Source organism: Silurus meridionalis, chromosome 16 (genome assembly GCF_014805685.1).
Source record: "Silurus meridionalis isolate SWU-2019-XX chromosome 16, ASM1480568v1, whole genome shotgun sequence".
Classification (NCBI taxonomy): Eukaryota; Metazoa; Chordata; class Actinopteri; order Siluriformes; family Siluridae; genus Silurus; species Silurus meridionalis.
The window spans coordinates 12,335,377-12,361,028 of NC_060899.1; the positions used below are offsets into that span (position 1 = coordinate 12,335,377).

Consider the following 25,652-nt stretch of genomic DNA (forward strand, 5'->3'; position numbering starts at 1 on the left):
CTAAGATTATATGAATTATATAACACAATACATGTGCATGTTAGAATGAGCTGTTAGTATAAACACTAGAGATGTGCATCCACCATAACCGAAGCTAACACGATTCGCATGTTAAAGCATAGCTAACGATACAATACATTAAATATACATATTAAGCAGCTACTAATGTGATTTTATATGATTCCCCCTATTACGATGCAGTGCGATACGATTTGATTAAACAAAATGTGATTCAATGCATTACGGTGCAATAGAAAAAATATGATTGTTTGCAACTCAATATGGTACAGATTTTTTTTTTGGGTTCGGACAAACAGCAAATCATAATTTTACTTAAGCGCCTTCTGACTTCTAACGCTGCGCTTTTACAAACAGGCCTTAAAAAAAACAAAAACAAAAAAAAGATTAAATAAAACCTGATTTTTTTTTTCTTTTTTGTCTCCAGGAAGATGCAGCTCTACCTCTGCCATGTAAATCTATACTCTATGTGACTCTCAGGCCACGAAAATATTTAGAAAATCAAAAATATTGGTCACAAATTATGGGTCACTTTTTACAAATAAAAGTATAGCGCAATCTACTAATCGATGCACCAAATCCGTTAACTTTTGTGTCGATGCATTACTGCGAATCTGTAAATCTTAACATCCCTAGAACAATTATGTAAAACATTAAATAATAAGGGCATTGATATGAACCTGTGATTCGCCTGTTAGACGGAACTACTTTCAAAGGGAAAAAAAAAATCAATGCACCGTGATGGACTCCAGATCAACTCTGTTCCGGGAACTTGTTTCCACAAAATCCATTTAAACCACATAATCGCTTCGTTGATCATGAGTTTGCATTAGAGTTAGGAAAAAAACAAGTCCTGAGACGGTGTGTGTGATACTGCTATGTCCTGGGTGCATCAGTGTGCGTTCAGGCGGCTTTGACGGCAGAAACAAGGCCAGCGAGCGCTCTCATTGGAGCAGAGGGGAAGCCGAGGCGAGGTGCCATTGGTTGGTCGGTCTCAAACTCCATTTTGCGAACAGCTGTTTGAGATGTAACCTCGCCCACATGCGATTGCAATGGGGTTGTCAAAGAGACCACGGGCTTGACGACGCTGGTTGTCTCGACGTGCTGGATCCTGCGCGCTGGGAACGACGAGTCGCCGCATGTCGGAAAGGGGAGGCGAAATCGACCCTCCGAGAGGAGACGCTCCGGCTGCGTGGTAACAAGTGGAAGAGATTTCAGGCGAATGAAGGTTGGTCGTGTTGTGTCTTCTCTGGGGTTTGAGCCCCCCTCTCTCACACTCACACACACACACACACACACACACACACACACACACACACAAAGGACCGAAAACCTAGTCGACATTTCTATTTAAAACGAACGATGTTGATGAATTATTTAGTTTGTTTCAAAGATTAAACAAAACCAGCTGTTTTGGCGTCCTATGACTGTCTATAGGGCACTACATAAAGCCCCCAAAGCCTTTATTTTATACCAGAGGTTTATCCTTTATTCAGGATGGTGGGATAACATTTGGGATACGAGGATCAAGATTCCATGAAATGCTGCATATAATGTATTTGGATTAGTGGTGTGCAAATAGTCAAATAAAGCAGTTTCATTGTTTTTATGACCGTTTGATCTATGGGAAGAAAACACTTGAGCATGGTAACTTCTAATCTTTTGTTTGTTTTCAGTGTAAATGATTTTCAAAAAAAAAGATTTCACCCACTGTTCAGCTCTTTCTTTGAATCTTCCATATTCATCCATTGTCTGAATTTTATTCTTCAATTGAAATCACATGGAAGGGTTATATTGCCACTTTGTAGCCAAGAATGCAAATATTGTCATTAAACACTGTGCCCCCCATAGTCGAATTAATATATACATGCCCATCTAAATTTCTAAGAATCAGTGTTCAATCTGAAAAGGTCTGAAAAAGACCCTCAAGCGAAAGGAGGAGGAGGAGGAGGAGGCTGCATCATACATAACACATGGTGGTTGTCCGAAGTGAAGATGACATTAGAGCATTAAAAAACACACACACACACACACACACACACACAGTGGCCTGGGGGGAAATGTCACTAATGCCTGCTCGTAAGAAGTCACCGTTTGACGTCAGAGATGCTTTTGCATGTTGGTTGAATTGCCAGGATTATTTGCATATCAAAACATGGCACCCACACTAAACTAGAGCAGAGCTTTGTTATATGAGAAAATGGATTATACCTTCTTTCTTATAAAACATGTAACCATTGGAGGCAGCAGTAAACCATATACAGGTTATTTGCATACCTACAAAATCAGAATACAGAATACATACATAAAATTATGGTGCTTGTAAACAGATTTTTAAGAATACAGGTATGTAGAGAGAGTTCCTTAGAGTTCCAGTCTTACATTGCTCGGTCAGGGATCGGACGTTGGGCACGGTGTCGGTCAGGGATCGGACGTTGGGCACGGTGTCGGTCAGGGATCGGACGTTGGGCATGGTGGCGGTCAGGGATCGGACGTTGGGCACGGTGGCGGTCAGGGATCGGACGTTGGGCACGGTGGCGATCAGGGTTTGGACGTTGGGCACGGTGGCGGTCAGGGATCGGACGTTGGAAAAAGGAAGGTCAGGGATTGGATCTTGGAAACGAAGGCGGTCAAAGATTTGATGTTGGTGTAGTGGGGTTCAAGGGATTGGTTGTTGGGAACCGTTCTGGAGGCCTGCACTAAATGGAGATTGGTCATTACATCTGCACAAAATGTCACCAAAACCTTTATGACTCTTTAAAACTTCTACGTCTGCCCAAACAAAATGTCTGTTTTCTAATGACCTCTTCAGCAAGCATTTTGCTTAGAGGATCAAACAAGTGGCTTTAAAACAGGATGCAAGAGAACTTCATCAGCTGGAAACATGGAACACAACATTACAGAACACTGTGAAATCTGCACTATAATATTGATGACAATCCTGTACATAACATGTAATTCTCTACCAAATAAACTTTCTTTCGGCTTCTCCCGTTAGGGGTCGCCACAGCGGATCCTCCGCATGTTTGATTTGGCACATGTTTATTCTTTACCAAATGATGGTAGTTAAATAACATGAGCAATCACATGGTCAATAGGAACAGTATTGAACTATGTACATATTATTATTGTTTTTAATAAGTGCAGAACTGTTCTTATTCTACCAAAAGATAAATACTCATTTCATGTTTGCAAGATGTACAGCAGTGGTTTTTAAACTGTGGGCGGCTCTTCTTTGGACAGCCTAGAGGATTTGCTTGTGAGGAGGCGGGGGAGGGATATGCATAATGGATTTGGCCAATGTAGGAAACAACAGGAAAATTACAGCATGCACACAGGCTATAAACAGAGCATCGTGTACACAACAGCCATGCGGTAATTTCTGGTACCAGGTGTTAAGGATGCAAAATCTGGTTTAACTGAGAAAAAAAAACAACAACCAGCAAAACCAACAAAGAGAAGAAATCTAGTGAAAAAATAAGATGGTTATTTTATGTAGAATGTGGATTTGACATTAGTTGTTGTGAAGAAGAAGAAAGCACATCCTATTTGTGTTAAAAGTAGTTATCGAATAATTTGTAGCAGCACAATGTGTTCGATCATGCAGATGCAAGTCAAGAGCTTTTGATAATGTTCACATCACAAAGCACAAAGATTGTACGTGCCAGATGGGCTGAACAGTAGTGATGGGCCATTTGTGAACGAATTTTAAATAAGTCTCTAATGTGACTCGGACGAACAAGCGGCCTCCAAAGAGTGATTAGTTCATTTTGTAATGGACGTGCATGCGCCAAGCATCACAAAATCTCTGTAGGTTATGCAGGTTTGTTCTTTTGTCATGTGACTCCCATAGACACAATGCAGTGTGTTGCACAGGAAACAGAATTGAGTAGTTCGTCTCATGAAAACCCCAGGTCCTCTCCGAGTCATTTCTTGACTCCTATATTGTATACGCATCATTTGTCCTTAGCTGCATTGTCTCTTTTATTTATTTATTTTTTAATTATTGAAAGTATAGTCAAAGTTTTTTTTGTATGTAGACATGTTGGGGGATCTGCTTTTTAAATTTTTTTATTTAATCTCTGATTAAAGGAACGAAATAAACGAAAAAATACGATTCGTTCATTTTGATTCACGAGATTCAGTCACTTAAATTAATTCGATCTTTCCATTGTTACCGAACAAGCTTTAGACTTTGAACAGAATGGTGCACTAAAGGAAAAAAAAAAACCCACCCAGAGAGCAGTATGTGGAGTATTGTTGGTTAGAGGTCAAAGGAGAATGGGCAGACTGATTCAAGCTGACAGGAAGGCTATAGCAACTCAAATATTCACTCTCTACAACCATGGTAAGGAGAAAAGCATCTCAAAAAGCACAAGAAAAGACCATCCTTTGCTGTTAGCCATGAACAGAAACTTGAAGCTACAGTGGGCACATGCTCACAAAAACTGAATGGTTGAAGATTGGAAAAACATTGGCGAGTTTTTTAGGCACGTGTATGTATTTTTTTGTGTTTTTATATTCTTCTACATTATCCAGATGCATCTGGCAAAAGGTTTAAGAACCACTGAGAATTTAGCCTACGAGCAAACGTGCAGAGTTCAACAGAGCCTGACCGATTACATCAATATCAGAAAGAACAGCATTGAATCATATTGCAGTCATTAACTTGAAGTAATTTGTAACCAACATAAATGTGGAATCGGAATCTACTCGTGAAGTGGTTTTGCTTCAGCTTTCAGGCGAAAAAAAAAATTTCTTATCAGACTGTTGGTTTTTTTTTCTTTCCATTAGAGTGCCTTTCAGAAAGAGATTCAGAACACTAATTATTACCATCTGATTTTTGTGCAACATGAACAAGTCAGGCTTGATTTAAGCTTGTAGAGAGTTTTCCATTGACGACTTCTTCGTGACATCAGCGATCCCCTCCCTCGTTTTTTGGCAAACCGATCCAGAAAGTTCCAAAGTGCGTGCAGGCTTCTGTTCCACCAAATTCTCAATCATAATGTTTGCATTTGCCTCTTTAGAGCACATTTACAGAGGTACACAAAGTTAGAGGCAAACAGATATATAGCATTCCCTTGACTTGAACTAGGAGCCCCTAACCTGCTCCAGCATGACAGTGCCCTTGTGCTCTTCATGAAGATATGCTTTACATAGTTTGGAGTGGAAGATCTTGAGTGGTCTTGTATAGAGTTCCTTATTATTCTAGATGCATCCTTGAACACTTGAGCTATTTTGTAGTGGCAAAGCTTAAACCAGATCTTCTGTGGAATAGCCATTAATTCCTTAAGATAGCCATCAATACTTTAGCTGTAATTATACTTCATTACACCAGCACTGTGCTTTCAGACTGTACCATCTGCCTGTACATGTGTCAAAGAATTAACACAGAAAAAGGACCGTCTTCTTGCAGAAACATTTTCTGATTGTGTTGATTGGTGCTGATTACAGAGCCTGGCTATTCAGAGTCAGCTTTCCTCTCAGAGCACCTAGCTCAGTAAAAGCAATCAGGGTTTTTAAGTTGGTTCATGGGTACAAGGACACAGTGTCATTGATGTGAGGTGACCAAGATTCCTTGTGGCTTTTTTTTTTTTTCCTTTGGCTGACGTACACAGGCCAGCAAGCCTGTTCCTTTTAAAATATGGAAGTTCTGCTTTTAACAATAACGTTAACCTTTTAATAATTACTGATGCATGCAGTGCGGTTAGAAAGAAGCTTAGCAGACGCTTTTAGCAGTTAAGCTACACCAAGTGTTTACAATTTGTCTGTGCAAATATTCTATTTGTATATGTTCATGTAAGGTTTTTCTGTCCTATTCAACAGAACAGCGACACATACACAATGCTGCGTAATTAAAAACTCTTTGGAGAATCATAAAGTGTTCCCCATTCAAGGGTGGATGATTTATGGATTAGCTGTATTAGCTAGCAAGTAAAAGCTCCAATGTGTTGCCCAGTCCCATGTATCACATGTGACCGCTAACATATAATAAGCTATACTAACACACAGGTAGCTAGATAGCTAGTTTAGTGTATGAAATATATATTTACATGGATCTTTGGATGATATTTGCATTTCCATTGTGTTCTTATACTTGTCACATCACACACAAGATGATATTTAAGACTGGCTTTTTATATCCTATTGATCTGTATAACACACGAGGTGCATTTTGCTAGCGGATGAGTAATGCGATGGTCGTAACAGCACCATGAACGCATGCTACGTTTAGATGTACAACGCTAACCTTTTTTCTTTTTTTCTGGGTCTGATTTGTCCACCACAGCCAAATTACAGTAGTTGTAAAATGAAAGTAATCAGGGTTATCAGTTGTCTGGAAAGCCACACAATTTCCTGCTACTAGTCGATGCAATTTACCAAGCCGACCTAAGTCTCAGTCTCAGAAGCTCTGCCACAGATTCGCTAATGTACACTATACACTTACCATGCATCGATTTTTCCCAACAACCAACAGGAAAAGTCTCTTGAATATATGGGGTATTTTAGTTTTACCTCAGACAGTGTTGTACCTTTCCATTAACAGATTTCAGTTAAATTCCATGTTTTTTGTGTGTCTAAGGGCTGCAACATCCATTATTTCTGTGAACCGTCACTTCATGAAGTAATTCTGACCACATCAGCGTCACACCTCGGACGCGTTAAGGCGTAGTCAAGTGGCTTCTTCATGTGGTTCGAGCTTTGGAAAGACTAGTGTAACCTTTGCTTTCAAAAACGAAGCTCTGGTGTACCTTAATGAGGCTGTGCGCTTAGAGATTCAATTGTGGTTATAGCATTATAATTCACTTTCCTCAGCTTAGCTGGTGCTTTTAGCTGAACGGTTTAACCATTTCATGTTTGCTCTGGAGAAATTGGCTGTGATTGAATAGATACAATCTTTTTATATATTACCAACGTGTTACAGATTTCCTCGTAGTCTTATGCAAGACTAAACTAACTGCCATTCCTAATAATCAGCTCATAATGTGCATTGTTCAGAGTTGTCTTATTGCATCTGGTAAGTACATAATTCCTGAGTACAGGCAGAGCAAAACTATATATAAATATGCGGTTCATACACTGAGCACAAGTCACTTTACGCCCACTTCCTCCCAGATCAGTGGGAGAGGAGAAGAGCGCTGTAGCTGCAGCTGTGTGGGATATACTCTGTGCTCAGACGGCGAAAGAAAGAAAGAGGGAGAGACGACGAGTGCTCGCCCATAAGGTTACTGCGTTTACGCCATTCCTTTTTCGCAGATTTTCTATCGTCCCAGCTCGGATCTCGGATTCCATCCAGTTTATGTGATCGGGATTTCAAATGAGTCTGGTAAGTAGTGAAACCTGAACCAAAATAGTTCATTGGTTATGGACACTAAGCACGATACGAGAGGGAAGGCGTAAACCGATCTATGGCAGGTGCTTTCGTTTAAATGTCCAGTCGTCCAACATCAGGGGACTGAGCAGACTGTAAATGGGCAATAAAGCATAACGATGTGTACAGGTCATTAGGCAGGATATAGATCAGATGTTTGTACATGTTTTGCTAGGTGATACGTTTCTGAATTATCTTGGTGTCATTTCACTCTGTATCTGGTGAATTGGTTCTGACATCCCTGGTTTATCTCTACCGTGTAATAGCTGGGTGGCTTAAATGTCTACATTACACATCCCTGATCGCTGTCCATCATCTTGAAGCGTTCACAAATCAGTTGATCATAAAAAGCTTCAAAACCTGATTTATCCTGGTCAGGATTCCATTGGATCCAGAGCGCTGCGTTCACACGTCCATGTAAACTCAACGGTATCAATGTATACATTCGTTCATATTTTCCCTTTGTTTTTGGAAAGCATGAGGAAACCCACATGGACACTGGAATAACACAACCGGGACTGGCAGTGGTGGTTTAGTGTTTAAGACACTGGGTTACTGATCATAAGGTCGGGGTTAAAACCCGAACACCACCAAGCTGCCACTGTTCGGCCCTTGAGCAAGGCACTTAACCTAAAGTTTTATCTTGTATGTAACTAAACGAAATTTTGAAAACCTCACACCCTGTAACTGTGAGGTGGCTCTCTAATGCAACCGACTCTATTGATTCCTGTATTTCCCAGTGTTGAAAAGCACATCAGTGTGTTGCACACCAACCATTTCCGAATCTCGCCACCTGCTGCAGTAGGTACACAAAACAAGGACGTGGTCCAGGTGTTAGTAGGAACAGCTTTCTAGTTGTGTATGTTAGCTTGAAAGGAGCCCGGAAAAATATCAAAAATATAGTGATGAGTGAGCTAAATACAGAACACCAATTTTTTTTCTCATATGCACCAACAAGAGAGCAAACACAATGCTTTCTTACCAGACATGAGATCAGGAGAGAGTAAAGATAGTTGGTTGATAAAGTCACATCCCCAGTGAGTGAAGTGTTCACTTATTTTCTATAGTGGGTCACAATTAGCATGTGTGGTGTTATTCTTTTTTTTTTTTTTTTTTTTTTTTTTAAAGGTAGTTGCTGCTTTTTTATCTGCATCAATTGGACTGGTGGATAAACGTAACATTGGAAGCAAGTACTTGCTTTACTACTGCTAGCTTTGACATGCCTGGCAGGCTTTCTTTAATTAAGTAAATTTGTTCATGCTGATGTACTGTAGAATCTCTTAAAACATTGCCTTTAACACAGTGTACACCCGATTAAATGTGTCTTAACCCTTGGCTGGATGAGACTTTAGTGAGTTTTTGTCATTATTGATTATCCCTAATTGCACCTGGCCACATTCTCCATTTTTACTGCCTGCTCTTTGGACGTGCTCCTCCTGTTTTTCGTCTGTAGCCCTGTCTGGCATGCAGCGTTTTTTTTTACGACAGCCACACAAACAGCGTGGACAGATGGGCCACCTGCTTCCTGTTAAAGCACTGTGCATGAGCTCAAACACACGTGTGTAAAGTCCTATCGTGCCAGACCCCGTTCTTCTGTTTGTGGTAATGATGAAGTCCAGAGAGTTTAAAATAGTTGTGGCTGTCGCAACAGAGCCGCATTAAACAAACACGAAGGCCGAGGCTCTGGCTTTTGTATGCTACTCTGGTAAACCGTATGTTAAGCCTGTTTTTTAGACGGTGTGAGTTTCAGCCGTCTCTGTCGCATTTAAGAGCTTCTAAACGACAGGCCTGCATTTTGTGAAGAAATGTACTGCTCACATCATTTATCAACACAACGTCGGTTCTCATTACCAGACATATTTATTATGAGCTTGACATTTTTCTACCCGTTAACATGTTTTAATTAAACCTTGCCATTGCTGTTGCTGTATTTGTAGCTGTCCAGGGAATTTTGCATTACATTCCTACACCATTTGCGGCATTTAGCAGACACCCTGTTCAATTACGACTTGAGATAAATCAGCCTACAACTCATTTTCAACTTGTACAACTCGTACACCTTTTTCCTATTGATTTAATATGAGATTTTAACAATAACTCATCATCATATACTGTGAACCAGGGCAGCATCACAGAGAAAAGCACTGTGAGGAAACTGCTATCTGCCCTCTTCTGCATACGCGAGTGCATGCAGGCTCATGAGGTGGTATGGAGGAGAAAGAGCATGATGATCGAAATGTTGGTTAAAAACAATGCGCAAAGCCTCATAGTGAGAGGTTCGGATTTATGGTGCACGGTGTGCATTTTGGAACTCGTCTCAGGAAAATTCTTCTCATCACAATGTTTCATGAGCTGTTTATGGAGACTCTTTGCTGAATGATATTTTTACAACTCAAGACTCCGAGTGAGCAGGAGGCTTCAAATGAAATCCTTTTTCCAACCTTCTTTCTGTGGAATTATTTCAAAAAATAATAAGGAACATATTGAGTCATGTTCCACTTATTCGAAGGAACTTATTACATCATCCGAGTAGCATTTTCTGTCAGAGCAGCTTGTGTCATGGTTCATAGAGACAAAGGCCTGCCGTCAGTAAGTAGTCCGCTTGCTACGGAATATACCGCAGTATTCGAAGTGGTCAGATTGTGTTGATTGTTGGGGTCGAATAGTAAACCATTCCTTTGTGCAGTCTTCTCTTCATGACTTGCTGACTCATTTAGAGATCCCCCAAGACCTCCACATTCCTTTTTCTCTCCTCATCATTGTATAGCTGATTTGGGGTGACTCCCTCTTAGCTTAGCTTAACTCTTAGCTTTCTTCTTCAAGCCACTGCATCATTGATTGTAAATAATATTGACTAGCAGTCTAAAACACCCTTTTATTTTATCTTTTATCTAGGCGTTGTTTTACAATGTAGCTCTGACAGGCTTTTTTATTTATTTATTCTTTTAAATCTAATACAACAGTTCTGAGAGGAAAGGGAACTGCTAATGTATTCCTAATGACCTTTTCAAGGCTTGAAATTGGTTGTTCACGGATGGTCTTAGGACAACGCCTTTTTGGGTCCGCAAACATCTCCAGACTGACATACTGTACTGCTCTTTATGGTCAGATTTTGAATGGTATGGAATAAACATTAATAAAATCGTGTTGTGGGCCTGGGTTTAGCTGTAGCATGCTAAGTGTTTCAAACATGCCTCATGCTCTCTGGAGCTTCCTCATTATTATTGAATACTTGCTCTAATAATTAAAGGTCTACGGGTTCCACTCACCTGTGCGAACTATGAGCTTTGTGCATTAGTAAAAAGGCCGTCTGTGATACGCCCCTTGATGTCCCACGATTTTAAATGGTTGACACTTTGTAGTGTGACATAGCACATCTGTCTTGCTGCATCAATGCCCTTATGAGCTAAAAGGCTGATCTGACGATGACCCCAGCAAATTAGAGGCTAATGATTTTATTCTGTATTAAATCTGATACTTAATTAGGCAAATGCCAAAGTAATCCTCAATATTAATTCTGATTTTAAGTATCAATTTTTTAATATTGATCACTGGAAGCTTTATTTAGCCTTGTTGGTTTTCTTGGTTTAAACAGTGACCACACAAGTGCATGTCTAAGCAAATATACACTAAACACTTTGTAGAATCTGTAGAACTTTAAAACATAGTATATTACTCAGTTTAAACAATATTGAGCCTTCATAACTGTTCTGTGCCATGTGTGTTGTACAAAAGATGAACTGAACATTGGACCTTTTAAAGGTCCCTTTTAAGGACAATGACTAAAGGTGAGTCATGTGAGTAGGCAAAACCTCAGTAATCCCATCATGAACAAAGCATGATCACAAGCCTGGTGGGTGTTGCCCTTGTCTTCCCTCTTGCTTAATCACCCACTATCAGTGTACACACTAGCCGACTGTTTCTAGAGAAGCTTTAAGAAATTAGAGGTTTTTTTTCCAGCCTGTCAGTAATATAACTCATCATAATTGCTGGCACAACAGGAGGCTGTTTTGAAATACTTTCAGAAAGTTGTTTTTGGTTGTGGTTTTAAAATTTTTTTAGAAGCCTGTTAAAATAATTATACTGAAGAACAGCCAGAGGTGTGAACGATTTCAGTTTTTCCACTAGGTGAAGTTCTTTTGAGGCGTTTGAATTGCTTGAGAATTGTTTGGCCATCTGGAGTGGTCCGTTGTCCAAAAAAAAAAGAGGAAGGATATGGATAGGGCAGAAGCATGAAACAAGTGTGCTTCATTTGCGTCTTTAAAGGAACACCAGTGCTGAACAATGCACGTTTTTCCAAAGGAGCACAGGCCAAAAAGCCTTTTTAAAATGATAATTTTATATATATATATATATATATATATATATATATATATATATATATATATATATATATATATATATATATATAAAGCGATAAAGTGCCAGGCGTTGAAAGCTGAAAGTGATTTCTAAGGATTGAAGAGGCCTCTGCCGTAGCTTGTGCATTTATATTCCGTCCATCAAACCTCTGTCCTTTTAACTTGATTAGCTGTCCTATATCCAGTATTCTATATCAAGCTGTTGTTGAATCACCAAGTGGGTGCCTTATCGTGCTCTCTTATGCACTCTTGCTCTTCTTTTCCATCTGAAACATTTTCCTCTTGTAGGTATTTGCTGGCATATTTACAGTCATGAGAAATTACAAAGTAAGCTGCTGCTTTTGTGAATGTCCATCTATTGGCCGTTCTAGTCGAATACGAAGTTGCCGTGTGTGTTTTAATTCCGTGTCGGTCCGTTAGCCTGGCATCTTTCTGCTTGTGGGTATTTTGGAATAGTCGACGGAGCATGGAGAGATTGCAGCGGCAGATCAAAATGGCTTCTCGGTTCCTACAGAGACAGAGGCTGTGTCTTCAGGCAGCTTTTGATAAATTGAGCCTTCTCACCCAGTAATGTGGGTCTGGAACTGCTCTTGCTAAAAATAGTCCTGGAGTCTATAGAGAGCCTGGATTTATTTATTTATTTTTTGGTTACAAGGGGGATTTAACATTACAAAATGTTTAGAGTTTGCATTGTAGGTGTTCTGGCTGTATAAATGTGCTCCATGACAACAGGGACTTTCTATGACAGATGGGGTGGGGAACTTGGGAAGAAGACAAACTTAAATACACCCCATAATTTGTACTTCTAAACTCTCGAAGATGTGTACTCAATATACACAAAAGACCCCCAAAAGGCTCAGTGGGGCTCCAGCACAAATTTTGCCCTCCCACTATCTATTCACATTCTAATGTCCTAATGAAAACATGGCTGCTGATTTCAATCCTTCACTGAGCTCTTATGCTTTTGTTCATGTTTTTGCTAAGAGCTTGCAGCTTGAGACCCACTTCCACTTACAACACAACAATAAGCAACAGGGTGGAGTGGTTTTAATGGATCCTGTGGTGTCCTGAAATGTACCAATCTTGTACCAGTCACATAATGCAGTTTGTTTCAATGCAATCCTGGTGCATTTCCCCCCTTCGGTGGGATTTGTGTAGTAGAGCGAGAACACCGCAATTGCACTCAATCGCACCAAAACAGGCTGTCCGAAAGAATTTCAGCGAGATGGTGTCATTCCAGGTCCATGTGAACTTTAGTAATTTGATTGCAATTTTGCCCTTTATTGACCCAGCTGAAAGAAGGGAACAAAACATGCAGTGTATTTCTGGTAGCCAGAGAGATGTTTTATTGTAGATGTGACCCGCTAAACTGATCCAAACTCACCCAAAGGACAGAGCTGAAACACGGCAGTAATTTATGTACTTATTTATTGAACGCTACCTCGATTTATTTTGTTGAAATGAATCCAAAATTTTAGTGCATTTTTAGTCGCTAAGGCAAATTTTTTTTAAAGTAATTTATTTTCTTTATTAATTTGAGCATTATCATTTTAATATAAATATATCTCTATATACAGATTTCTTCTCAGCAATTGACTAGTAATGGGTATCTAATTTTCTGACACTGTAGTGACTAGTTTTTTCCTTCCTGAATGAGTCAGTTTAGACATTTAGTCTTGTGGACCTCTGTGTAAATTTGTGGACATTCTGGTACAAGTTAATGAGGTCTGAAGCCTCTGTCTTTTGAGTCAGCTTTCTTGCTTTTGAAATCCAGTACATCTTGTATGTCTGGAGATTGTACAGGGACCAAAGGAGCCAGGATTTCTTAATCTGTCAATAAAGTTGAGCTAGTTTAGGTAGTTATCTGTCATTGCAATATACTTTAAATGATCAGTGGAAACTGCCTTAAATCTACAAACCCAAAAGAGACGGAGTTAAAAGTAACAATGAATGAATGTTGACATTTTTTGACAACTGCCTGGATAAGGGCAAATGGTATGGGGACACTATGTAGTCTCCCATACATGCTTGGAGTACACCTAAAAACTGAGTCTTACAGTGGTCTTGCTTCATGAGCTAACATGTTGTTTCTGACCACACTGAATTACGTAAGAATGAGCACTTAGTTGAAAACCAAAGCATTTCTTTCATCAGTTTTTTTCTTTTCAGTCCATTACATCCATTACTTGGAGGAAGTGCGTGTTTCGTGAAAACAAAGTCCCTTTTCCGAGCAAGCCCACATGCATATCTTCAGTCTCATCAGGAATGCACAGTAAAAGGAGAACATTGGATTACAGCCTCCAGGCCCTGGTCTTGACTCTTTATTCCCTGATAAATAGAGAAAAAAAAGAATTCATCTGTTGATTTTGGACCGAGCCGTACATCAGGGAACCGCTGATGATTGAGAATCTCATTTAGCCTTTTATGGTGATAACTGATGGCTCTAAGTGGGCCATACATCCCACACTAACTGGATTTGTCCAGGCTGTTTAGACATGCTCTGCTCATATACAAATGTTTAAAAACATCTGATTGAATTCCACTCTCTTGATAACATCCCGGGGCTTCTGGAAGTTGCAGAGCACTCTCCATTTAATATTAATCGTGATGACTCTCAAGGTCACCAGATTTAGCTGTGTAACTCTACCTCTGGTAAACGAGGTGTTTTCAGCACTGAAACTATCACCTGTACCATTTCTTGCAGAGGTTTAACGTGCTACTTTTCCTTATGTGCAATGCTTCAGATTGCCTTAATGCAAGATACGACATGGGGCGAAATCTGTCGAGCATGTATTGTGAAAAGTAGTCGAATGTCTACGTAGTGGAGCCAAACTAAACAACTCCATTCCTGCCCCCAGCTATATTTAGAAAACTTATTTGTTATCCCAAGGATTTCAGGAAACATACTATAAGACGTTTAACACGCAAACTCCAAAATTGCATATTGTTTGGACTGGGACAAACATACAGAATGATCATATAATGCAAGGCACCCAAACAACCGCAATATATGTCTGTCCTCTAAAAAGGATCGAGCTGTGACGCGCTTCCTCCAATTTTCAGAAAAACAACCAGGCCAACTGAGAATTCTTTTGTGCAGAGACTCTCTTAAAGGGACACTGTACCTCTGTTCTAGTTATAGCGTTCTTGGTGCGTCTCCAGATGATGCCTACTTTCAAATATTGAATGCATTTGCATGCCATTGATGCTGTTTGCATCACAAATTTTAAAGTCAAATGGCATGTTTTGTCCTGGTGAAAACCTTGGAGATGAAGAGGCCACATGCTGTGCACGTGGTCCTAAAACTGGATGGCTTGTGAATTATGATTGTTTTTCTTTTTTTGGCATTTAAAATAGGTCAGAAAAGTTTGCACTGCATATGACATTTCAGCTTTCCATTGGCATTTCCCATTGGCTACTGCTGCACTTTCTCACTGACCCACACAGTGTTTAGCATTCAACACTACTAAATTAGTGTCTCTTGAACCTATAATTTTCCGTACTCACCTTGTATTCGCCGTTTTTAGCACAGTCCATCATGAACATGCATTATCTGCATGCAATATACAAAGTTACTGTAATTTTGTGTCATGTTTTTATCTCATGAATCATTAAGATAGGTTCCTGATTGTCATGAGATCCTTATAGACGAGTTCCCCATTTTAGTGGCTCATGAGTAGAACCATGTACAATATATTTGAAGAGGCAAGACAAAGCCCTTTGTATTCACTGATGTACTTGTGACCTTCACATGCTCAAAACCTGCTGTACAAAGAGTAGTTTTTCTTGTTGTTGTTGCTGAACGCACATCACCTCACAACGACAAGTGGTTTGGACCTTTTTTTTTTTTAATTCTCAGAAGTGTCTGTACTCTTGTTAATGTGGATGGTACGATTTTTTTAATCCATTGTACAGATATCAATGTTGCTTAGTCTTTTTTTTTATCAATTGTAGCTCTAGATTCCCATTTTTGGTTGCCAGATATTGAACCTAGGGTCATCATCTTCTGTTGTAGTCTATATATTTAAGTGGTGGATGAAGTACAAAAACCATGTACGTAGTTAAAGTAGCGATGCAATAAGTAAAATATTACTAATTTGCCTTTTAAAATGCTTTATCATAGCTATAATGTCATCATTTTTGTCACAAGACTCTGTTAAATCAATTAGTTTATGTAAAAAGACCCTGTTACTCTTAGCACACCGATCTATTAATAGAATGATATTAATTATTTAAACACAGATTGATATCTATTAAAAAGGTCATGAGCCCAAAACCTTCTTTTCAACTACTTAAAAAATAAATTTCTTTCATCATTTATTTCTGTCAAAACATTCTGCTTGCAGTAGAACCGACACTGAAATGTGTTTTTAATAAATAAACAAATAAATAATTCAAAAGGAACAACATAGTTTTAAGGTTAAAGGTGTTCTGGGGATGCTTTTCTGCTCAACGCAGATGTAATGATTGCTTTTAAATTACCGTACTGTTGAGTTTAGGGGTGAAACAGTACACAGAATTCACGGTTCGGTACGGACCTCTGGTTTTATGTCACGGTTCGGTTCAGTTTCGGTACGGTTATGGGGAAGAAATGCGAAACATGAAATTGCTTGTTTTTTTTTTATTAATGCAGTTTATTATTTCTAACATTTGTGATCAGCATTTGAACAGTTTACATTTTTAAAACAATTTAAAATAAAATGTCTGCTCTGTTAAATAATATATAAAAAAAATATATTTTATTAAAATAAAATAGAATAAAGGTATAATAATAGAATGAACGCAATACACATTATATTGATTAGATTAAGTAATGAATTCAATTGGAACAAATAAAATTCAATAAGTGGAAAAATTAAATTAAGTAGTTTATATTTGTTAGACCCTATTTGGGTAAATACGTGTGTGTGTGTGTGTGTGTGTGTGTGTGTGTGTGTGTGTGTGTGTGTGTGTGTGTGTGTGTGTGTGTGTGTGTGTGTGTGTGTGTGTGTGTGTGTGTGTGTGTGTGTGTGTTACATTTAATATTTTATTTTCTAAAGAAATGTCTTCGTTCCCTCCATCCTTCAGTCATTCATGCCCTCAATGTGTGGTATTTTCAGGATTTCCATAGCACTAGAGATTCTTTAACATTTTCATGAATGCACAAAACAAATGTATGTCTGAGCAGGTGTTTCTTTTAAAGCATATGGTGATCCGTATCCATGTAAATTCGGCTTTAGAGTCTGTCCGTGGTGTTCATTAATAATAGAAAAAACAGCTGGAAAGTCTTGCCTATGTATCGCTGGGCTGAAGGGAGGAGGATCAAATAATCCGTTTTCTTTTACTGAAAAAGCAGTACATCGAAATGGGTTCTGTAGTGATGCAAGAAACTGAAAGCTGTTTTGTGATCGTAAACAGATGGGAATAAGATTGCAATGTACATGTCAGGCCCGCATGAGTAATTTAAGACGACATTGCTGCAATTCCTGAGCGAAGTTCTGCTGCCTTCGAAATAAACGTAAAGCTGGTTCGAGCCCAAACAATGCGCTAAAGTATGTTCTTCATGACAAAATGGCCTGATCGCTCTGAATGCAAGGAAAATATTGTCAAGTATACCGCCCACATAACACACAAAATGTCACATGGAAAGCTGTTTTCAGAAGCTACGCTGTTAGAAACCCCCATATTTCAGAGACAGCTGGGTTTTTATCTCAGCAGGAGGTGTTGCTCTCTCTCTCTCTCTCTCTCTCTCTCTCTCTCTCTCTCGTTCTGTCTTTTTCTCACACATAGATACACACAGCCCCATCATTCCAAGGAAATGACTGAATCCGAGAGCAGTTTACATAATCAAATTGGAGACAATCAAATCCAAGCACAATTGCTCATGAATCACGGCACCAGCGAGTTATAATTGGAATCGAATTGTCTCTCGACGGATGATTCATGTTCACACACCGAAACATCGCGATCGGTTTTGACTGATCATTGAACCCATTATTATTATTATTATTATTATTATTATTATTTTTGCGCACCATCTAAACCCTAAAGTGTTTAGCCATAGCGCAAACACTGAACGCCTGGGTGAATTTGCTTCGCTTCTTAAGCGGAAATTTCAGCAATTCATAAGAACTCATTTGCCCTGTGCAGTCAATACCCTAGTTTGTGGGAACATGCTAGTTTCAGCCATACGCATTGTCCAAAATTCACCCGTTCTTTAAAATGGTTCCTCCAGAATTGGATGTTTAATAAAAGGTTAACCAGTTGCTTTATTGGCTGTAATTAGTTCTAACCAGAGAGCCAGGAAAAGTGAGTGCCACCACCCCAGTATTGCAGAGGTGTATGTTAAGTCCCACTTGTTCCCCATTGATTTCTCTGGAACACCCCTTTCATCTCTTTTATCCGTGTCCTGTTCCCATGGTCTCCTCTCCTCAGCTTGGCACAGCACTGTAGTTGCCGCTAGGATCCCTGACCCACTTAAATACAGCCTGGGAAAAAGGAGACAGAAATGAGATGAATAGCTTGTGTGTGTTGGTGGGGGGAAACCATACTCTCCCCCCCAACCCTCATTCAACATTTTATGAAAGCAGCTTGATGCTTTCTGAAAACATGAATAGCACCAATAAGGGTTGGGGTTTCTTTTTTTTTTGTTTTTGTTCATTGCCTAAAGTGCGACTTCCATCGTTTGCCTGGTTTACAGTTTTGCAAACCATCAAGTGAAACTGAGCCGATCGTAATTGTTTCGTGACTCTAGATGGTCTCAGATGTACGCTTTCGACTTCCTGTTGTAATTAGGCCATGAAACGAGTTCAGGAGCCACTCGATTAAATATAGAAGCCGAACCTCGGGAGCAATAATTATACTAATTCACAGGTTAATACATTCCATCATGAATATTAAAGATATATGGTGTCCAAGGCCAGTCAGTCATTTTAGATCCTTATGTATCTATTTAGCGCTGAGAGATTTAATAGATTTCTATTAAAAACATTTTCATCATAAGCGTCTTACTGTCTTCTGTGATAAATTTACCACCACTTTTTACAAGTAAAAACGTTTGAAGGTTCTGGAATTTTTTAATCTGGCATTTTCTTTGGTTTTCAGAGGTGGAAAGTAACAAAGAAAGTATACTTTGATACTCTACTTAAATAGCTTTTTCACGTATCTGTACTTTACTGAAATATTTGAAATATCTGGTTAGACTTTAACTTCACTACATTTTCAAATTCCAAATCTTACTTTTTACTTAATTATATTTTGCGAAACGCGTTCCTTTTTATTTATGAGTGGATAAAAACGTAACTGCAAAAAAGCACTTGGTTGCCATATCCTGAACTCCCCCTAGTGGGCTGTGAAAGCTGTACTTTTTAAACTAATTATCTTAATACAGTTATACAATGCTCACATTGAAACGGCAAAACTACACTATCTGACAATGTATTTTGTGGTTGTGTAATATAATCTTAATTTAAGAGGACCTTATCTTGCCAAGTTTCCCTGGCAAAACTGGCAACCTAAACGATTAACGATCTCAGCGACAGGAAAGTGAACGTGTTCCTCTCTCGCAGCTCTTTGAACATCACCGAACGAAACGCCAAGCGCATCACTGCTTTTCTTTTCACATCTCAGTTCAGTCAAAACAGTGCAGTGTTTGTGTACAATAAAATGTAATCAAGTCCCGATGATGAAAGAAAAAAAGAAACCTTGTTGAAGGTCTTGGGTAGAGACGCGTCTTTTCACAATACAGAAAAGAACTAAGCGCTCGGTTTCATTAAGCTGAGGACCGCGTTACATAACGGCGTGTTTTTGCTCGCATCGATGAGGATGGCACTCGTGCTGCCTTTGTGAGACATTTGCTGATGCAGTGCGATTCTTCAAGGCCATTTAAGTGCTCTTGCAAGAAGTCTACTGTGCAAAAGGACAATAGCCCTAAAATGGAAAGATCTTCAGAATCAAATGTTAGTAAGACACTCATAAATCTGGCAGAATCAAGCCTCCTAACAGCAATCTGTGTAGAAGACTCATGTTTTACTGGTTGTACGTTGTGATTTGAGGTATGTAAATTCTTTAAAGGAATTTAAACTTCACACCTCTCGAGTCGCATTCGAATTATCGATAGGAGATCGTGAGAAGATCCAAGAGATCATATTTGGCTGTGCACTGTGGGTGTGGTGGATGAAAATGGTCTCACTTCCATCAGTCAGTCTCAAAAAATGTGCTGAATTCACTCCTGCTTTGCTAAAAACACCATCATAATTCTGAGCAGGACCATTTTTCTTTACGGGGAGCCTCATTTCATGGATTCCACAATGTGGTGGAAACAGTCCAGATACAAACATTCTAGTCTATGTTGACTTGATTTTTTGATCTACTGGTGTGTGATGTGGTCACTGGGGAGGCCTTTAAATCATCTTGTCATGTTTATTGTATTATAATGCACTTGGTATTAAGGAACCCGATATGCACTGAGAAAACTCTTCTACATGCCACATGGTTTGCCATGTTGTGCATGCTGAGATGCTTTTCTGCTCAACATGGTTGTAACGAGTCTTTTTTTTATTTTTTATTTTATTCTTTTGGAGTTATCGTAGCGTTCCTGTCTTTTCAGGACAGTCTTGCAGTTCTTCTTTGATTTCTCATCTGTAAGGCATTTTCACCTTTATTCAGTGTAAGAGGTTCTGTAGGTATATATCAAGACTATTTTCTATTCTGCCACAGATGTGGTGGAATAAACTTCTCCGAAATGTTTGAACAGCTGAGTCACTGGCTACCTTCGAATGACTGGTGAAGACCTACCGCTTCCTGAAACACTTAAACTAGCATGTATTTTCTCTGTTTGTTTGATTTCTTTATTTTAAAAACAGAACAAAATAGTGTGCTATAATTCCTCTTACCAGAGTTTTGAAAGATGGTATCCTAAGTTTGCGACCTAGTGAACCAGTGTTAACGTATTCATTGATGAAGATCTCGAACAACTTTTGTATGTCGCTCTGGATAAGGGGGTCTGCTAAATGCCGTAAATGTAAAATGATATTATGCACCACACTGGTGCCACGTGATTTGTATGTATAAATAGGGTTCACTGATCTATCTTTATCTTTATATTTTGCAGGTGGAATGAGAAGACAGGTCATGGGCAGATGATGGACGTTGAGTCATCATACTCGGATTTCATTAATTGTGATCGCACAGGCCGCAGGAACGCAGTGCCGGACATTAAGGGCGACGGAACAGTGGTGGGCACTAGCGAACTGACCAAAGACATGGCTCAGATGGACCTGAAGGCAGCAGGTTGGTGTGTGTTGTGTGTATGTTTCGTGCGACCGCTTTGTATTGTAGGACAGATTGACAGGGTCAAGGTTCTGCCTTTACGTATCGCAGGCCCTCAGGTGTGTGTGTATGTGTGTGTGCGTGTGCCTGCTGATCTGATAATCCAATTACAAATCAAATTACTTGATACTCTATTGAAGGACAGCGTTTTAACAGGCTACCCAGAAGAAAGTCTGCGGTCACTACGAGCAATTGAAGCAGCTCTCTTTGGAGCCCGCTTCCATTTTGTATTATGTTAAGGTCAGATGTGCTTGTCAGCGTGAACACAAAAGGAGTTGAAGGAGCGGTCGAATACATGCTGTCACCGCAATCACGCATAGCTCTGTCATTACTGCTTGGAACCAATCCCACTTCCCTTAACCGCTTCCTCCCTGTGTGGGATCGTTTCCGCCCTGGTCGATTATGAAGTGCGGCCCAACGGCCCAGATTAGGCCGGACTCTTTCTTTTGTTTGGTTTGTCATCGAACTTTTCACTAGGAAACCCTTTGGCATAACGGATGGAACTAGGAAGTTGCACATGGGCATGCAGACTAAAGAAAGGGAAATACTGAGGAAATATTCATTCCTTTCTCACAGTCTTTTATCCTCCTAATATTTAGCGGCAGACACAGAGTTCAAAAAGGTGACGAGAACTGAAGTGAGGTTATTGTTTTTCTGCTGTGGCCAGATATTGTATAACCACAATTGATCAATAGCTGGAGTTGTTTAAATAATCACTTTTCATCATCAGATCATTTTGAGTAATTGTGGGTAGAGTCTATTTAGGAAACACAGGAGAGGAATACATCCTGGCATGGGGAAGCCAGTTAATCATAAGGCACCTTACACACACACACACACACACACACACACACCCCTAGGAGCAACTGAATGTAGGCAGTGCACCCACTGGCATGTTTGTGAGAGGTGAGAAGAAAACAAAGGACACTTGAAGACCGTAATGGAAGGCACTGACAGAAACACAAGCTCAAGATGACACTGGGGACCCTGGAAATGTCAGGCAGCAACACTCCTACTGTGTGAACCTGCTGCCCTGAAATAACTACAAATCGGAGAGAATACAGATAGGCCATAATACATGTGGTGTTAATCTGGATTTTAAAGTCGCTTCGAGCTGATGTATGTAATGGCCTAATGAACAGTATATAGGAAATGTAAAATAGTGTAAGGGGTGCAATTTTACTACTTAAGATGCGATTCTTGGGATTATCCATGAGTAACGCTGCCACAGGGTTTTGAAGTGCTCCAAATGAGCTCGACTTGTTCAGCAGATTGAAATTATATAGCACTTTGAACCACAAAACACTGAAGACTGAGAACCAACATTAGCATGAGTGTGTGTGGTTGAGTAATGTCTTTTCTACAGTCTTATATAATTTGTGTAGAAAAAGGGGTAATCACCTCTCCAACAATTATCATACAGAGATGTAAACAGCACCTGAAAACCATTCTCGAGTAAAAGTATAGATACCTTATTGTAAAACTTACAGTTAAAATTGACCAAATCCAATATGACCTGAGTAAAAGACTGAGTATCTGATTTGAACAATACTTTAGTATTTGACTCCTATCAAACGTAGGCTCAAAGATCCACTAGTCCACAACACCAAGTTTGTGAAAAGCCAAAAACTGTTGATTCGTGAGGTTTTATTTCCTAAAATTCAACACTGCGTTAACCAAACACAACAAAGCAATCTTTGAATAAGGGATCTCGAATTAACAAATACATTTACAGGATCATGACACAAAGTAGAAGAACCATTAGTATTCAATGGATAAATAAAATTCAAGTATTATATTCAGAGCTGACTGATTTTATGCCCCTTCTAGTCTCCGAAAAGAAAAATATTTGTATTCAACTTCAACAAAAGCTGTTTTTTAAAGGAATTTAACTCTTTTTGGACATAAAAATAAAATTATAAATTAAAATATAGTTACAGAGTCTAAAGTATATATATTGAATCAAAAATGTAGTTGGGTCGAGAGTAAATGTTGCTTATATCTTTGATAATCAGTAAAAGTAGAACAAAAATTACTTAAGTACAGTAACAAAGTACATTTATTAAAACGCTTTACACCACTGAAATGATACATAAACTATTTTAGATCTCATTATTGTGCATCTTCACCACCCCCCGGTTTGTTTCCACGTGTTTCAGAAGCCGATGCTGACGGGGCTCCTGCCGCCGAAGCGGAAGCCTCGAGTAGTCAGGAGCCAGGTAAAGAAGGAGCGTCTTAGAAGATGAAGGAGCTTAAAAGAGGAGAAGCACCACCTCCTCTGTCATTCCAGCACACTGTGTGCGGTGAGGAGCTGCTCTGAGACTGGGCGTGTTTCATGTGCCTGAACGCTCTTGCGTCCCTGAGACTCCTGGAGAAACCACTATTCAGAAATGGATTTGCCATGTACAACACCACACTCCATGTTGCGTTATTCCTTCCGTTCCTCACAGGAAGCGGTGACTTTTTTGATGCCTTTTCCATCTTGAACATGAATTATGTAAAAAAAATTAAAAAAAAATAAAAAAACAAGACCTTTGGTTTAGAACTTGTATGATCTCGAACCAAGGAGTGCACCAAATACCACACATGCTGAAGATTCTGCATTGGTTTGATAGATTTTTTTGTTTGTTTTTTTAAACCGTAAAAGGCATAGTTGTAACAAACTGGGAAACTATTTATTTCCTAATATTCCCTGAGGTGAATAGTTTTGTGTTCTGTACTACATTATATACTTTACAGTGTATGTAATATTAACAATATTTATATAGTACGAGTCCAAGCTTTCTGCTCACTCAATTTGTTTGCATTGTTTTCTCTTTCTATTGTATGTACCTCAATAAATGGGAATGACGACAATTTTTTTTGTGTTTTCTCACATCACACTGCAAGTCATCCATCAATCTTGCACCTTGCTTAAAATATGTGCCTTGACACCTTTTTATAGTGTTATATTTCTGGATAAATGTTAATTTGTCCTTCCAGGGTTTTTTTTTCTAGTCTTTGAGTGGTGTTAAATAATGTAATTTGTCGGTGTGTGTGTGTAATTAGACACGGTTAAATATATATCGAAGGTTTTCTCGCAGTTATTTCTGAGCCTGCTTGCCTTTATCCCTTCTGTGATCGTGTCATTTTATATGCGGCGAGGAAAAAAAAATCCTCCCTCTGTTTCTCTTTTTATTATCATATCATCAGTTAAGCCGGTAGGGATTAAACTTTCCTGTAAATCTAAACATGAAATGAGTCATTTATTGACAATTAGTTTGGAATAATGTGAAAGAATTCAATTAAAAAACACTTAAAATGTAGCAAATGTTATAAGACGGCTAAACAAACGACCATAAAAAAAAAATCTGTTTCACAACCATGAGAATGGCAAAGCCTAAGATATGATTATTTGCTCCTAATAAAGGTCTTTAAGTGGATATTTTTTAGATTTGTGTTAAACCACAGTATGAACGGTGTATCAGTGATCATCGTATCCACTGTTTACAGGTACCCCAGATTTGAATCACAATTGGGTTGGATTTTTCCACCACCCCATCAAAATACTAGTTAAAGTGTATAATAAACAAGGTTGATTATTTACTTAAACATATATATGAAATCATGAATTCAGATGCCCATCCACTTGAATTATCTGTTCTGTTTTGCTTCATATTGTTCTCGTATATTGTATTACAGCATCACAAAGCTGGTGGTATAATTCATTACTCAATGCTAATATTCAAGCTATTAATCATAGCATTCATATCTGGTATTAACGTGATGATAGTTTAAGTATGTTCAAAATATTTTGTTATTTTCATATAGTTTTTGTTAAAAATAGCCAGCAGTATGACACTGTATAATTAAAATACTGCATTTTTAAAAGGAAAACAAGTACATTAAGTTCATCACATCATTTATTCATTCATTCATTCATTCATTCATTCATCAATTACTGCTTTATTCTGGTCAGGAATCAGGATTATCCAGGAAAGCACGAGAATTCCCCCTCAGCATTCACAATTCACATATCCTTACACATTCATTCACACTGAGGCAATTTAGCATAGCTTTTCCACCTACCTACATGGCTGTGGAAGGAGCCGAGCCAGAAGAACCCAGAAATGGGGACCTCCATACTAATTAGGTAATGGGTTTTAAAATCTGAGGTGGGAAAAGTACTTTATATGTAAGTAATAGCATGTGTGTTGCACAGGTGGATTTGTTTTTTTAATCTTGCTAGTAAAATCTCGCTAGTTTTTATTTTGAGGTAAAATTTTAGCTGCTTTTAACAGTGCCTTCATTTTTAGCGTACGGAAATCATGACTTTTTAGTCAGCCTTAGTATGATTGTAGTTTCTTATAGCTAATATATGTTTAATTCAACGTTTATACCAAACAGCACTACAGCACATGCGCGATAATGGCGGCAAAACTTAATACGCTGCCTTACGCGATAATGTCGCCAAAACCTACTACACTGCACAAGTGAAAATGTTGCCAAAACTTACGGCGCTTCGTACGTGAATGTTGCTAAAACCTATTACGCATCATTGGTTGATAGTGACCAAAATTTTCTATGCTGCATATGCATTACAATATCGGCAA

At 38.9% G+C, this 25,652-nt stretch overlaps 1 protein-coding gene across 2 annotated transcripts; it reads left to right on the forward strand.

Moving 5' to 3' along the window:
* The first annotated feature begins 888 nt into the window (after positions 1-888).
* Positions 889-23,916, forward strand: pkig (protein kinase (cAMP-dependent, catalytic) inhibitor gamma). 2 transcript variants are annotated; one of them, XM_046869275.1, is made up of 3 exons: positions 889-1,246; positions 20,843-21,021; positions 23,220-23,916. In XM_046869275.1, the coding sequence occupies exons 2-3, from the start codon at positions 20,871-20,873 to the stop codon at positions 23,297-23,299; spliced, it is 231 nt and encodes a 76-aa protein (XP_046725231.1). In that variant the 5' UTR covers positions 889-1,246; positions 20,843-20,870; the 3' UTR covers positions 23,300-23,916. The 2 variants fall into 2 exon arrangements, with proteins under 2 accessions (XP_046725231.1, XP_046725233.1); XM_046869277.1 differs by lacking the exon at positions 889-1,246 and adding an exon at positions 7,156-7,345.
* Positions 23,917-25,652: the final 1,736 nt, after the last annotated feature.